At 49.1% G+C, this 12074-nt stretch overlaps 1 protein-coding gene across 1 annotated transcript; it reads right to left on the bottom strand.

The window, feature by feature from the left end:
• Positions 1-1624: 1624 nt before the first annotated feature.
• Positions 1625-10157, bottom strand: PROK2 (prokineticin 2). Its single transcript, XM_059856957.1, has 3 exons — positions 10025-10157; positions 5574-5699; positions 1625-2583 (listed from the first exon to the last, which is right to left on the bottom strand). Exons 1-3 carry the CDS (start codon positions 10127-10129, stop codon positions 2458-2460), a joined length of 357 nt encoding a protein of 118 aa, XP_059712940.1. The 5' UTR covers positions 10130-10157; the 3' UTR covers positions 1625-2457.
• Between the last annotated feature and the right edge of the window lie 1917 nt (positions 10158-12074).

The following is a 12074-nucleotide window of genomic DNA, read 5'->3' on the forward strand; positions in this document are numbered from 1 at the left end:
TTATCTCTCCTACATCAGCAGGGAAGGTGTGGAGAAGCCCCTCAAGGACAAGTATGGGATAATGCATCTCTCAAAGCTGCACCATCCAAATTCCCTGTCCAGGAGTGTTTGCAGGACACAGGAACTTCCACTGCTATAGAGGGTGTGAACTCTGAACTCATGTAATTGGGGCTGTTCTCATTACCCAGATAAATGCTTAACCCCACAAGTTAATTGGCACAAATTACAACAAATTACAAAGTTGCTCTGCTCTTGTCTGATACGCTCTCCTAGGATCTGGCAGGTCTGAGGCAGTCCTTAGGTATAGCTGCCCACTCTTTTACAATGATACAAACCAGGGCTGCTGCCTTCAGTGGAGTCACTGGTGAATTAGGCCAGCAGGAGATGAGGAGCAGGGCTGCTGTTTCCTCCCATGGTTCATTTTTTGTGCTCTGATTTTAAAAAATGGAGCAAGAGATGGAACACAGGCACATTTGGACTGCTCCTATTTTTTGTCTTGATTTTGTGAAATTGATGTCTGTGGTATTGAGCTTATTTTATGGGGACAGACATGGACAGAAAAGCAACCCCCACACTTCCAGTGTGTTCTGCAAACCCAGCCTTTGGGGGTGCACAGGGTGTTTGGGTGTTTCAGTGACAATGGTAGAATCAGGCTTGGGGGTTGGTTTTAAATCCAGGTTATGGGAATTTCTGCAGTGCTGGCATGTCACTTTGAACTCAATAAATGACTTAGCCTTTCACCAGCCCTTTGGGTTAGTGTTGAGCCCTCTGAGACTTCAGATCTAATACAGGCACTTTGTACCTGATCACATTAATGCAAACCAGATGTAAAATTACCCTTCAGTGGCACTTCAGTCCTTTTTTTTTTTTTTCCTGTCACCACTTGCACAGCTGCAGTATCACCACTGCAAAGGGGGAGGCAAAATTCAGAGGCACTGGAGTGGTACCCTGGGGATGAGCTGTTTTCAGCCAGGAAGATACAATCTCTCTCAAGACTGATTTCCCTAACATATGCAGAATCCTTGAGGATCTGGCAATAACTAATCCAGTTATTCTTTTCTGACCCTCGAGGAAGGTTGTGGAGCCCTGTAGAAGGTACCTGGTGACTCCCAGGGATGTTTCTCCTCTCAGTTTTACAGGTCTGGCCTTGACACAGTGTGCTCACTTCTCCAACCCCCCCATCTCCACCAGCAGCAAAGCACTGATTGTTGAAAGATGAATGACTTCACTTTTCCAGTTCCAGCATATGTTTGCATGTCTGAGAGCAAGAAACATGTGAATCTCACACAAACTGTTGGAATTCCAGCTCTGGGGACTGACAAGTAAATATAAAGTCACACAGTATCTCATAGAAAACCCACAAATCTTATGTTTGCTGGGCTAAAGTTGATCCTTTGAGGCACCAGCCAAGAAAAAGCTCTCGTATTATTTACACCAAGATTCTTCCAAATTCTGAAACTGCAGCTTGATTGAGGAATTCATGCCTTGTAAACTACAAGTTTCCCAAAAAGCAGCCAGAGGCACATAATCTTTAGCTAAGCTATCCATAAGGAGCTCTGCTAGCTTAGGTGGTGAATCAAGTGTGGGATAACAGATTACACTGAATAAAAATGAAAAACCACAATGACAAAATAATGTTATAATATTAACATAAATCAAATCATACACTGCCATTATTCTGATACAGAATTTTTGCACAGCAAATTTGATACATATACAAGAAGTCAGGCAGCCTATTAAAATAAACTTCAGGGTTCCTTTTTTCTTTAATATAAACTACATCTTAATACATAGTTTGAGATGATCAGGTATTTTTTCAGCAATTCAAGTTACAACAACTTCTCATCTTAGAACACTAAAATAAGTAAATCTTTTAATGCTCTGAATACTGAAATGTCTTGTTTCCACCTGCTACTTTTTAAAAGCATAAAAATTGCATCTATTGGTTAAACCTTTACCCTAGAGGTGTGCCTAACTTACAAATAAAATTATATTAATAAAGATATGAAATGCAATGCAAATACAGTTCTTTTGGCAATTGTCATATGCTTCACGCTATGCAGTTATCCAACTCTCAGTTCAATTCAGGTCTTCCAAAGTGTAAAGATGTGGCCAAATTTTTCCAAAACTGGCAATAAACTTGGATTTTTTTCATTCTGGGGTTTAGCTAGAACCATGAAGCCCACAAAATGATTCAGGAATGGTCAAGGCCCTGCCCTCAGAAGGAGTTTTGCTCTAGCAGATGTTGTTTGGCTACCCCAAAATGAAATCATCCATTCTCCACTGCGAGTCCCTCCTGAAAACCTTGGCCACAACAGCAGCATCTCATCTCCAGCTGATGTTGGTGAGGCAGGAAAGTGGTGCAGGGTTTCCCCTGGCCAGTAACCCTTTCTTTTTGTCACAACAACGAGAGAACGAAAATACTGAGTGGCTCTTTCTAGTGCGGAACAGTTCCTGCTAAAAAAAGACATCTTCTTTTCTGAAGTCTGGCAAGCACCTGAATCTGTTGGGAGCAGTCCTGAGGCAGGCCAGGCCGGGCAGGCACGGGCAGGTGTGGTGCATCCGCCGCCCGGAGAAGGGCACCTGGGGACAGAACAAGGACGTCAGCTGTGTTGGTGTGGGTGTTTTTAGCTTTTCACAAAGGGGATGGGACTGCTGGGGTACATTCCTTGAGCTTTATTTGCAGCATCATTCTCATTACATGGCTGAGACAATAGGAAGGTGGCAAAAGCTCACGTACAGCCAGCAGCAGCTGAAGATTCCTCTGTTACAGAGCATCTTAACAACTTTTTAGCTAATAGCATATTTACTATTTCCCACAATCAGTGACAGGGAGAGCCACGGCACTGGTGGGTGGGGGGATGAAATGGGAGCAATACTGGGGATATGGGGAATGCTGCCCAGTTCCCTCCCTTCACAGCCAGAGTTCCCCATGAGCTGCAGGACAGAGCAGATGGCAAAGGCAGCCCCACTGTACACCCAGTCCAGCCACAGCTAAGAGCAGGATGTTAACAGTCATGTTGCTGTGTAAATCTACATCTGTGACACATGTTCTCCATTTACTCCCATTTCATAAAGGAATTTGTTGTGAAACTACACTGGCCTTTAACATCACGTTTTGTGGTGCCACTGTGCAGGGCTTTCTGCGTGTCCCAAATCCTGCCTTGTCACATGGCCCAGAGCATGACCTGGGAACCTTGGGATCCTGTGGTAATCAGGCTGGAGGTCACCTTGCCTGACCTCCCTGTGAGCAGGATCCTTTCCACCACAGGGCAGAGGTTTCTCATTTCATCCCACGCTCCTCCAGGCACATTGTGCTGCAGGGAGCACATATGGAGTACATTAGACAAATTTAATTGTGCCGTGACATGCACACGCACTGACAATCTTCAACAACTTGGTCACAAGCTCTGTCTCTTACAGGAGCCAAAAAGGACAGCCCAGTGGGAAGTGTCTGGGACCTGTGGTGCTGCCAGCTGGCAGCACATACTGAGCATTCCCTGGATGCAGCAAAGGAGGCACAGAGGTACAAAGCCTCTGTTACCAGCCAGGCAGGCAGCCCTAATTCCCTCACATTTCTGTGTGGTTGAAGCCTAAAATTTTAATATTCCAAGATTTTCTTGTGCCAGTGCACAAACTATGTCTTTAGCAAAGTCCCACACAGTTCTCCATGCATGGTGCCAAGCACCACCCTGACTCCAGTGACACCCTGTGGGGGCAGGAGGTGGGCAGAGGGCTCAGTCCCCTGCAGTGCCCTGGGCCAGCACCAGCCTCCTGCCCAGCACCATCTGAAGAGCAGCCCCAGGGCAAGGGATGTTGTGGGTTTCCCTGTGCCACCCACCACAGCCCCTCTGCTTCAGTGTGAGCAGAGAGGCAACAACCTCCCACACCTGCTGGGGACTCCCCATGGGCATCATCTCTTTGGGTGCCCACACCCAGCACTGCAGCCAAACCCAAAACCTGAGCTCTCAGCCTTCTGACAGCTCAGGTTATTTATTCTAAACATTCCACTTGCTGCAAGGAAATGTTCCTTTCGTTCCACATGCTGCCAAACCTCACCTGCCTGCAAACCCTGCCTGGCCCTGCCTCAGACCTGGCCTCGAAATTCCAGCTGGGACTGCTAATGGCATCTGTCCATCACCATCTAGTTGTTGAGAAGGAAACTAGAAGGTGGAACCTCAGCTGCCAGTTATCTCCTGGCTCCTCTGGATGTCCCCAAGGTGCCATGGCCATGGTGGTGTCTGATTTTGACCTATCCTGCAGGTAAATGAGAAGTTTTGGTGATCAGGGCACCCAGCTGCTCTCTATACAAGTATTTACCAGAAAGGAACCACTGAGAAAACTCTCCATCCTTAAAATAACCTCATTTCACGTTCTCCAGTAAACCAATTTGGTTTGTGTTTCTCAGGAAGATCAGTGGAGAAATTAAAATTAACCTCATAAAGTTTATAAGCATCAGTGACTTAGTGTCTGGGGTGGACAGGCATCTACTCTGATTGTAATTATGCAGGCAGTCAGCTTGAAATATATCAGTTTAAATTATTGCCCAATAACAATAAGCTCATAAAACCTTCTAGAAGACAATTTCTCTTATCCTAATTCCTGGTAATGGAAAGAGCCCTTACAAGAAGAACCTGCTACATCACATAGTAAAAATGACCATCTGGTCCCCAGTATCACAGCAGAAGTTTTAAAAATTTAACTGCAATAAAATAGAGCTTTAAACTTCCTAAAACTGAGAAAATAAACTGTAGATACTGAGCTGAGAAGCCAGGCCTTGGAGGAAAGTGAGAGAAGCAGCTAGCTAGCTGCACATTTATGATCTGAATTTATTGCCTTATATCTTCCACTTGTGATGACTCTTGGGCTCTTCCCTGAGGATGGCTCTGAAGACCATCAGGTTCTCAAGCTCCCTGAAACATCCCATTCAGTCTTTTGTGTTTTAAACAAGCAGCTTTTTTGATACTGCATAAGAAATACATAATTGCATCGCCTGAAATAAATGCACTTGTTAAAATCATTGTATTAATACAGTGTGTGTGCATATATGTATATATACATAGATATTTAAAATTAATATGTAGAACAGAAACAAGGAGAGCCTGTGGGCGCTCTTCTCAAGTCCAAATATGTGTCAACACTTTCTCAATGCACCAGCTGTCCCAACACCAACTGGTGACGTTTTTATGCTTGTGACAGGATCTTATCCACTACCACTGGGGTCGGTGGCACTTGCTGTGCTCCTGCTCACAGCAGGAGGGATTGGCAGGGCTGGGCTTGGGAACTGCCAGGGCTGTTTTGGATCAAGCAACAAAACAAAGCAGCAACAACAAACTAATAAGAAAACAATCTGGGAAGCATGTAGTGCTTTCATCCTCTGATTCCCTTCAGCATAATTCTGACACTAATGCACTTCCTTACGTAGGTACCTTCATCTCTGTTCCCATACAGAGGCAGGTGGCTGGATATTGTTAGGAATGGGAAGTTTCCCTGCCTTACCACCACGTCTAGGCTTTATGCCATGTGATGTACAGCTCAGGACATTCCCCCAGCCCCCCCAGGGAGGTACTCACTCTGTGACTCAAGGGGTGGCACTCGTCTCCCAGGTTTCCCATGGGGGTGCACATCCTCAGGCTGCGGATCCAGAGGCTGACGGCGCAGCACATCCCGCCCCCGCACTGCTGGTCTCGGTCACAGGCCTGCAGTTCAACACAGCATTAAGCAAATTACATGAATTATAAATGTAGTCCAGAAATAGGACAGATCAGGTGCTCAGGAGCTGCTTCTGGCACCCCTAAGTTATCATGGCTCATTAAGGCTGAATAATAAGATTAAAGGCTGATTTGCAATACTTGTGTCTCCCATGGATTGGAACGTGCAGGCTCCTGGCACATTTTGGAGTTGGGACCAGGTTGTTTAAAGCCAGGACCACACACAGAGCTGCTCTGGGCCAAACCCAAGTCTGTCAGTGATTTACAGTCCAAACTTCTGAGCACTGATAGACCATGGCATGTGCCACTCACTTTCCCAGCTCCCAGATCGGTGCCTGAGTGAGCTCAGGAAGGAGCAAGGACCAACCACTCTAAACTTGTCACCAAAAGAGTCACCAAACCAGTCTTATGGAGAAGCTAAGATAGGAAAGCATCCATTGATTTAATGACTTTTAGGAAACTATTCCTTCTAACTTCATATGATAATACCATGGTGAGAGCCCTTGCAACACTGCATGAGAGTTTTGTTAGAGAAGTCCAAGTGGAAGTAGCTAAAACAAAAGTTTAAATGTGGATTTGTTGTTATCTAGAATTACACATAGCTAAAAGAGGTCTTAAGAAAAGCTTTCCATAAGTGTCCACATCCAAAAAAAATGCTGCTGTGGTAGCATTCCCCTTCACGGGAGGCAAAAAAATATTTTAGCCACTTACCCAATACAGCTTAGATAAGCAAAAACCAAAATGCAAACTAGTGGGTATGTTTTAAAACCCACAAACCATAAAGAGCAATTGACACATTAGGGTTTGAAAACAAGCTACTGTACATCTTTCAGTTACTTTTTAAACAAAAGCTTATATAGATTTAATGCAAAAACCAGTCTCCTTTCTCCAGTGAGAAATGCCATCAGTTAAAGGTTCTGCTTGCATCCTGAATGTAAGCTTGATTAACTCACTGCTCTGGGTGTCTGGCAGCAGCAGTGAGAGATGGAAGGCACTGGTCAGCACTACGTAAATGGGAAATTCATAAAAACATACGTAAATGTTGATAACAGCTCTGGGGAAGGCACATTCCCAGAGTAAACATGCTCTTGAGGGAAAAACTCACTGATCTTACCTTGGGATTTACATGATAAATGGCTTTAGACTGTACTCACTGGGTAAATATTGCACTGACCAGCAGAAGCCAGATCAAAATACAAGTTTAAAGCTCATTCAGTAGTTTAGGAAGAACCTGTTGCATTAGGATCATTATTAAATAGTGTGTGTGACCCAAACAGCTCCTAAACACAGAGCTCTGTGCTGCAGGTAAGCCCAAACACAGAGCATTTGCTTGTAAGACTAATATGGCCATAAAACTACCACTCCAGTCTGCCAGTCTACCTCTCTCTTTAAAAAAATAAAATAATAATAATTTGAAAAGCACTCTAATTATATTGCTTTGCCATAGTCACAAATAAAAATGCAGGTCCAGTGATTTTGGCTGCCTCCAGCACACCGGTGTCCACTGCTCAGCTGGAGTCACAGGCTCTGCTACTTCTTGCCTGGCAGCTCCTGACTCCCTTTTGTTCTCAGTTATCTATCTCAAAGTACATTCCTCTCTGTAGGACTGGTCCTGAGGTGAAATATCACTCAGTTGAAAAACCCACCTGGGTGTGTTCTACCAAACAAGAGTCTTGAATGTCCGGGCTGAACAATTTCTTTCCTGACCTCACACACACATATTTACATCTGGCAGAACTTTTAAGGCTCCCTTTCCAAAAATGTATGACAAGTTTTGAAAATATTCAACCCAAGTGTTCCTGCCCACACCTTATCTGCAATGTGTAATTCCTGCTGCTACTCCTAAACTTCCCCAAACACCACATGATCACCTCATTTAAACACAGTATTCCGGAAAATCAGCCCAAGAATATGTCCCAGGTGAAATGCCAGCTGCAAAGGCAATAGGTTTCAGCACAAGAACCACCACTGAATTGAGGAAATCTTGAAAAAAGTCCTTAAATTGCAACGGAAAAACACCTTTCAGGCTCGGGGGGTGGGGAACACCTACATCAGCTCTCGTCTGAGATTTGCCTGTTCATCAAAAGCCAAAAATGCATCAAAGTGGTTTAAGCAGAAATGCTATGCAATAGTTAATAAAGTAACATTTTCTAGTTCTAGTCTATTTTTACTTTTTGAATCTGCCTTGTCCTTGATTTATTATTCAGTGCCTCACAATTACTTTATTTAATGGATTAATTATGCTTTAAAGGTGTAGCCACAACTCTAAAAACAGATAAACTGCTCCTCTGTTGTTGGGAATGTTTCTACTTAAAAGAAACTTGAAATCCTCAATTATTAAAAAATTTCTTCACATTCTCTGCTCTAAAAACAAAAAAAAAAAAAATTAGTCCTGGGAACTGATCTGACTTCCAGAGAAATGCCCACGAGCTGTTTTATGGACTTCAGGGGTCCAGACAGGGAGCCTGGACAGCCACAAAGAAATCCACTGCTGTGAGTGCAACTTCTGATGGTTACAAAAGACATGTGAGCTCTCAAAGGAATGCAAATGCTGAGTTATTAATCCAAAGCAAACACTTAAAAAATCATTTAACTAAAAAGTGATGCAACACTTTGGGTTAAATAACGTCTTTATGAAAAAAAGTATTTTCATAACCAGAGTAAATCTTGAGCATAAAAACAACAACAGAGACTTGTTTGCAAGGGGTGGCTATTGAGGGGAAAAAGCAGCACAGTCATAGACAAAGAAAAAAAAGAAGGAAAACAGAGTTTTCCAAGGGTTGTAATCCTGCCCTGTACATAGAGGGGTTGGAGGAACTTGGGGTGCACAGTGGGCAGTGCAATGCCCTGAGCCAGACCCTCTCAGAGCAGGTTTGGGGACAGCTGGGGCTGCATGCAGGGAGATAGGAGACAGCTCCAGCCCTGGAAACGAAGCAGGATTCTCTGCACGCTCTCAGACCAGCCTGGAGACAGCCCTCCTGAAGACATCTCTCCCCGCAAAGGAACAGACCCCACGTTGTGGCATCCCCTCACCTCAGAGACCCTCGAGTGCTGGCATTGCCCACTGCAGAGACTGACATATCCTGGCATCACTCACCGCAGAGACACCCCCAGGCTCTGGGGGGATACCACTGAATCCAGACCAACCTGCAGCTCCGGGCATCCCTCATCCCTAGAGATGCCACGTCCGGTACCATTTATCCCAGACGGACCCCAAGCCCTGACACCTCTCATCACCTGGCACTGCCTTCCCTCCCACGTCCTCGTTATCACTTATCCCAGCTCTGGCCATCCGTCACCGCGCTCGGCACCGCTCCGTCCTGGCGTGGCTGAGTGCGGACAGACCCCGAGTCTCGGCAGTGCTCACCCAGGGAGCAGTCCCGGGCATCCCGCACGGCAGAGCGCTCCCCTCCACGGGTATCCCGCACGGCAGAACGCTCCCCTCTTTCCGGGTATCCCGCACGGCAGAGCGCTCCCCTCTCCCCGAGCATCCCGCACGGCAGAGCGCTCCCCTCTCTCCGGGCATCCCACACGGCAGAGCGCTCCTCTCTCCCTGGGCATCCCACAGGGCAGAGCGCTCTCCTCTCTCCGGGCATCCCACAGGGCAGAGCGCTCCCCTCTCTTCGGGCATCCCACACGGCAGGGGGCTCCCCTCCACGGGTATCCCGCACGGCAGAGCGCTCCCCTCTCCCCGAGCATCCCGCACGGCAGAGCGCTCCCCTCTCTCCGGGCATCCCACACGGCAGAGCGCTCCTCTCTCCCTGGGCATCCCACAGGGCAGAGCGCTCTCCTCTCTCCGGGCATCCCACAGGGCAGAGCGCTCCCCTCTCTTCGGGCATCCCACACGGCAGGGGGCTCCCCTCCACGGGTATCCCGCACGGCAGAGCGCTCTCCTCTCCCCGGGCATCCCGCACGGCAGAGCACTCCCCTCTCTCCGGGCATCCCACACGGCAGAGCGCTCTCCTCTCTCCGGGCATCCCGCACGGCAGAGCGCTCTCCTCTCTCCGGGCATCCCACAGGGCAGAGCGCTCTCCTCTCCCCGGGCATCCCACACGGCAAAGCGCTCCCCTCTCCCCGGGCATCCCGCACGGCAGAGCGCTCTCCTCTCTCCGGGCATCCCACACGGCACAGCGCTCCCCTGTCCCCGGGCACCCCTTATCCCGGGCGGTTGCCCCAGTCCCGCTATCACTCCCCGCGAACAAACCCCGACTCCCTTCCCCGTCCCAGCGGCGGAGCCCTCCGTCCCTCCGTCCCTCCGTCCCTGCCGGTGTCGGCTCCCGTCGGTGCCGTCGGTGCCGAGCGGCGGCGCTCACCCCGGTGATGACAGCGCCGTGCCCCGCTGCCAGCAGCAGCACCAGCAGCACCAGCAGCATCAGCGGCATCGGCAGCGCCGGCGGGGCTCCGCGCAGGCTCCTCATGGTGCGGTGCGTGGCCCCGGCTCTCCCCGCGGGCGCGGCGCAGCGGAGCCGGCCTCGGAGCCGGGCTCGGAGCCGCCCCGCCGTTATAAAGCCGGGGCTGAGTCACCCCCGCCCGGCAGCGCCGCGGCCGCGGGCGCCGCGCACACACCGCGCCCAGGTGCGCGGCTGCGGGCAAAGGGGCGGGGGGGCCGCGCCGGGATGGGGCAGCCCGGGGGAACATCCCACAACAGGCTGGGGACATCCCGCATCAGCGCTGGGGAACCTGGGCTTAGGGGGTAACATCGCACAGCTGGTCCCACAGCTTGGGGGAAAATCCCACAGTGTGGCTGAAGGATTTCTCACAGCAGGCGTGGTGGCGTCCCAGGGCTGGCTGGGGTTCACCCTGTAGCAGGTATGAGGATGTCCCATAAGAGGTCTAGGGGTTCATCCCAAGGCTGGCTGTGGACATCCCACAGCAGATTAGGGAGCAGGGAGGTATCCAACAGCAGATTAGGGGAGAAACATCCCACAACATATTGGGGACATCATGCAACAAGATGGGGGCAGGACACAGCAGGTATTGAGGAGATCCTGGAGCAGGATGGGGGCATTCCACAGCAGGTCAGAGCACATCCCACACTGGGGCAGTGGTAGCCCACGCCACTGGAGCCAGCATGGACCCATGCCCATGTTCTCTCTGCTCCCTGACCAGCAGCAGACCCAGACCAGATGTCGCCCCTGCTCCCTCTGTGAACAGAAACCACCTGTAGCCCCCAACCCAGCCTCTGCTGACACCTGGCAGAGCTGTGGGCATGGTCATGAGGGACATGCAGGCTGTGCTCACCTTGTCTGGGACAAAGCAGCATCAAAAGTGCCCCGCAGTCTGAGTAAGAATTGAACCAACCCCAACTCCTGCTGGAAGCCCAGAACCAATTTGAATTCCTGTTCTCCTGTGGTTCTCCCTTTCTTGCCACGGGCAATCTCTGCCTCTGCTGAAGCCCTCCTGGCTCCCATGGCAACCAGGGGCACAAGAGGAAAACAACTCCCTCTTCAGCAGGGCTGGCTCCCACCAAAAATCCTTGGGAAGACAGTGAGAAGAAGGAGCACTGGGAGCAGAGAGCCCCATTTCAGAAGCCGTGCCCCTCTGGCTCCTTCCAGCACAAATGCCAGGCCATGCTCTCGTTGTCTCAGTGAACACCTGTTTCTACAGGCACACAACTGAAATTCACACAAACCAAGGCTTGATCTCTAATGGTGGTACCTTTGGGCACCTTCATCCTCTGTGAGAGGAGGACATCACTAAAACACAGGCAGCATTTCCTTCCCTTCTTCTCTCACTCCTTTCTTCTCTCTTTTCCTTACTTTTCCAGCTCTTCTTTTTGCCTTTCTTCTCCCTCCTAACTCCCTTTTTATCCCTTTTCCTGCAGCTCTGTTCCTACTTCCATCTCTCTCTTTATTCTACTCCTCTCCTCCAGCATGTCCCATTCTCAGTAGGTCCCGTTTTCCCCAGATTTTTCAATTTATATTTTTGTTCCAACAGGGAAGGCTGAGCCTTTGCAGAGCCCACATTTCCCTGAGCCCTCAGCCAGCCTCATTCCTTGCTGAGGTGAGTCTGAGCGTGGCTGAAGGGGAGCAGGAGCACCGAGCCCCTCGCGCGCTCCTGCTCGGTTCAGTCCCGGTCAGGAGCTGTCGAATCCATCCCTTGGTGGCTTCCCCTCAGGAGATCACTCTGTCTGGAGGTGTTTTCATTACAAACGTGGCCTTTTTGGGTGCTTAGGGTTATTTAATCCAAGTGCACTCAAGACAAATATGGGCTGGGTAAATGGGGTTTACTCTGAGGATGCTTTAAAAGCAAATTGGGATAAGCCAATTTTGACGTGAAAGGATTAAAAATAACTGGGATGTATCCTTAGTTGTAAACTCATGTTGCTACATGAAGCACTTGCAGTTTAAACCAGGTGAAAGG

Source organism: Haemorhous mexicanus, chromosome 11, assembly GCF_027477595.1.
Source record: "Haemorhous mexicanus isolate bHaeMex1 chromosome 11, bHaeMex1.pri, whole genome shotgun sequence".
Lineage (NCBI taxonomy): Eukaryota > Metazoa > Chordata > Aves > Passeriformes > Fringillidae > Haemorhous > Haemorhous mexicanus.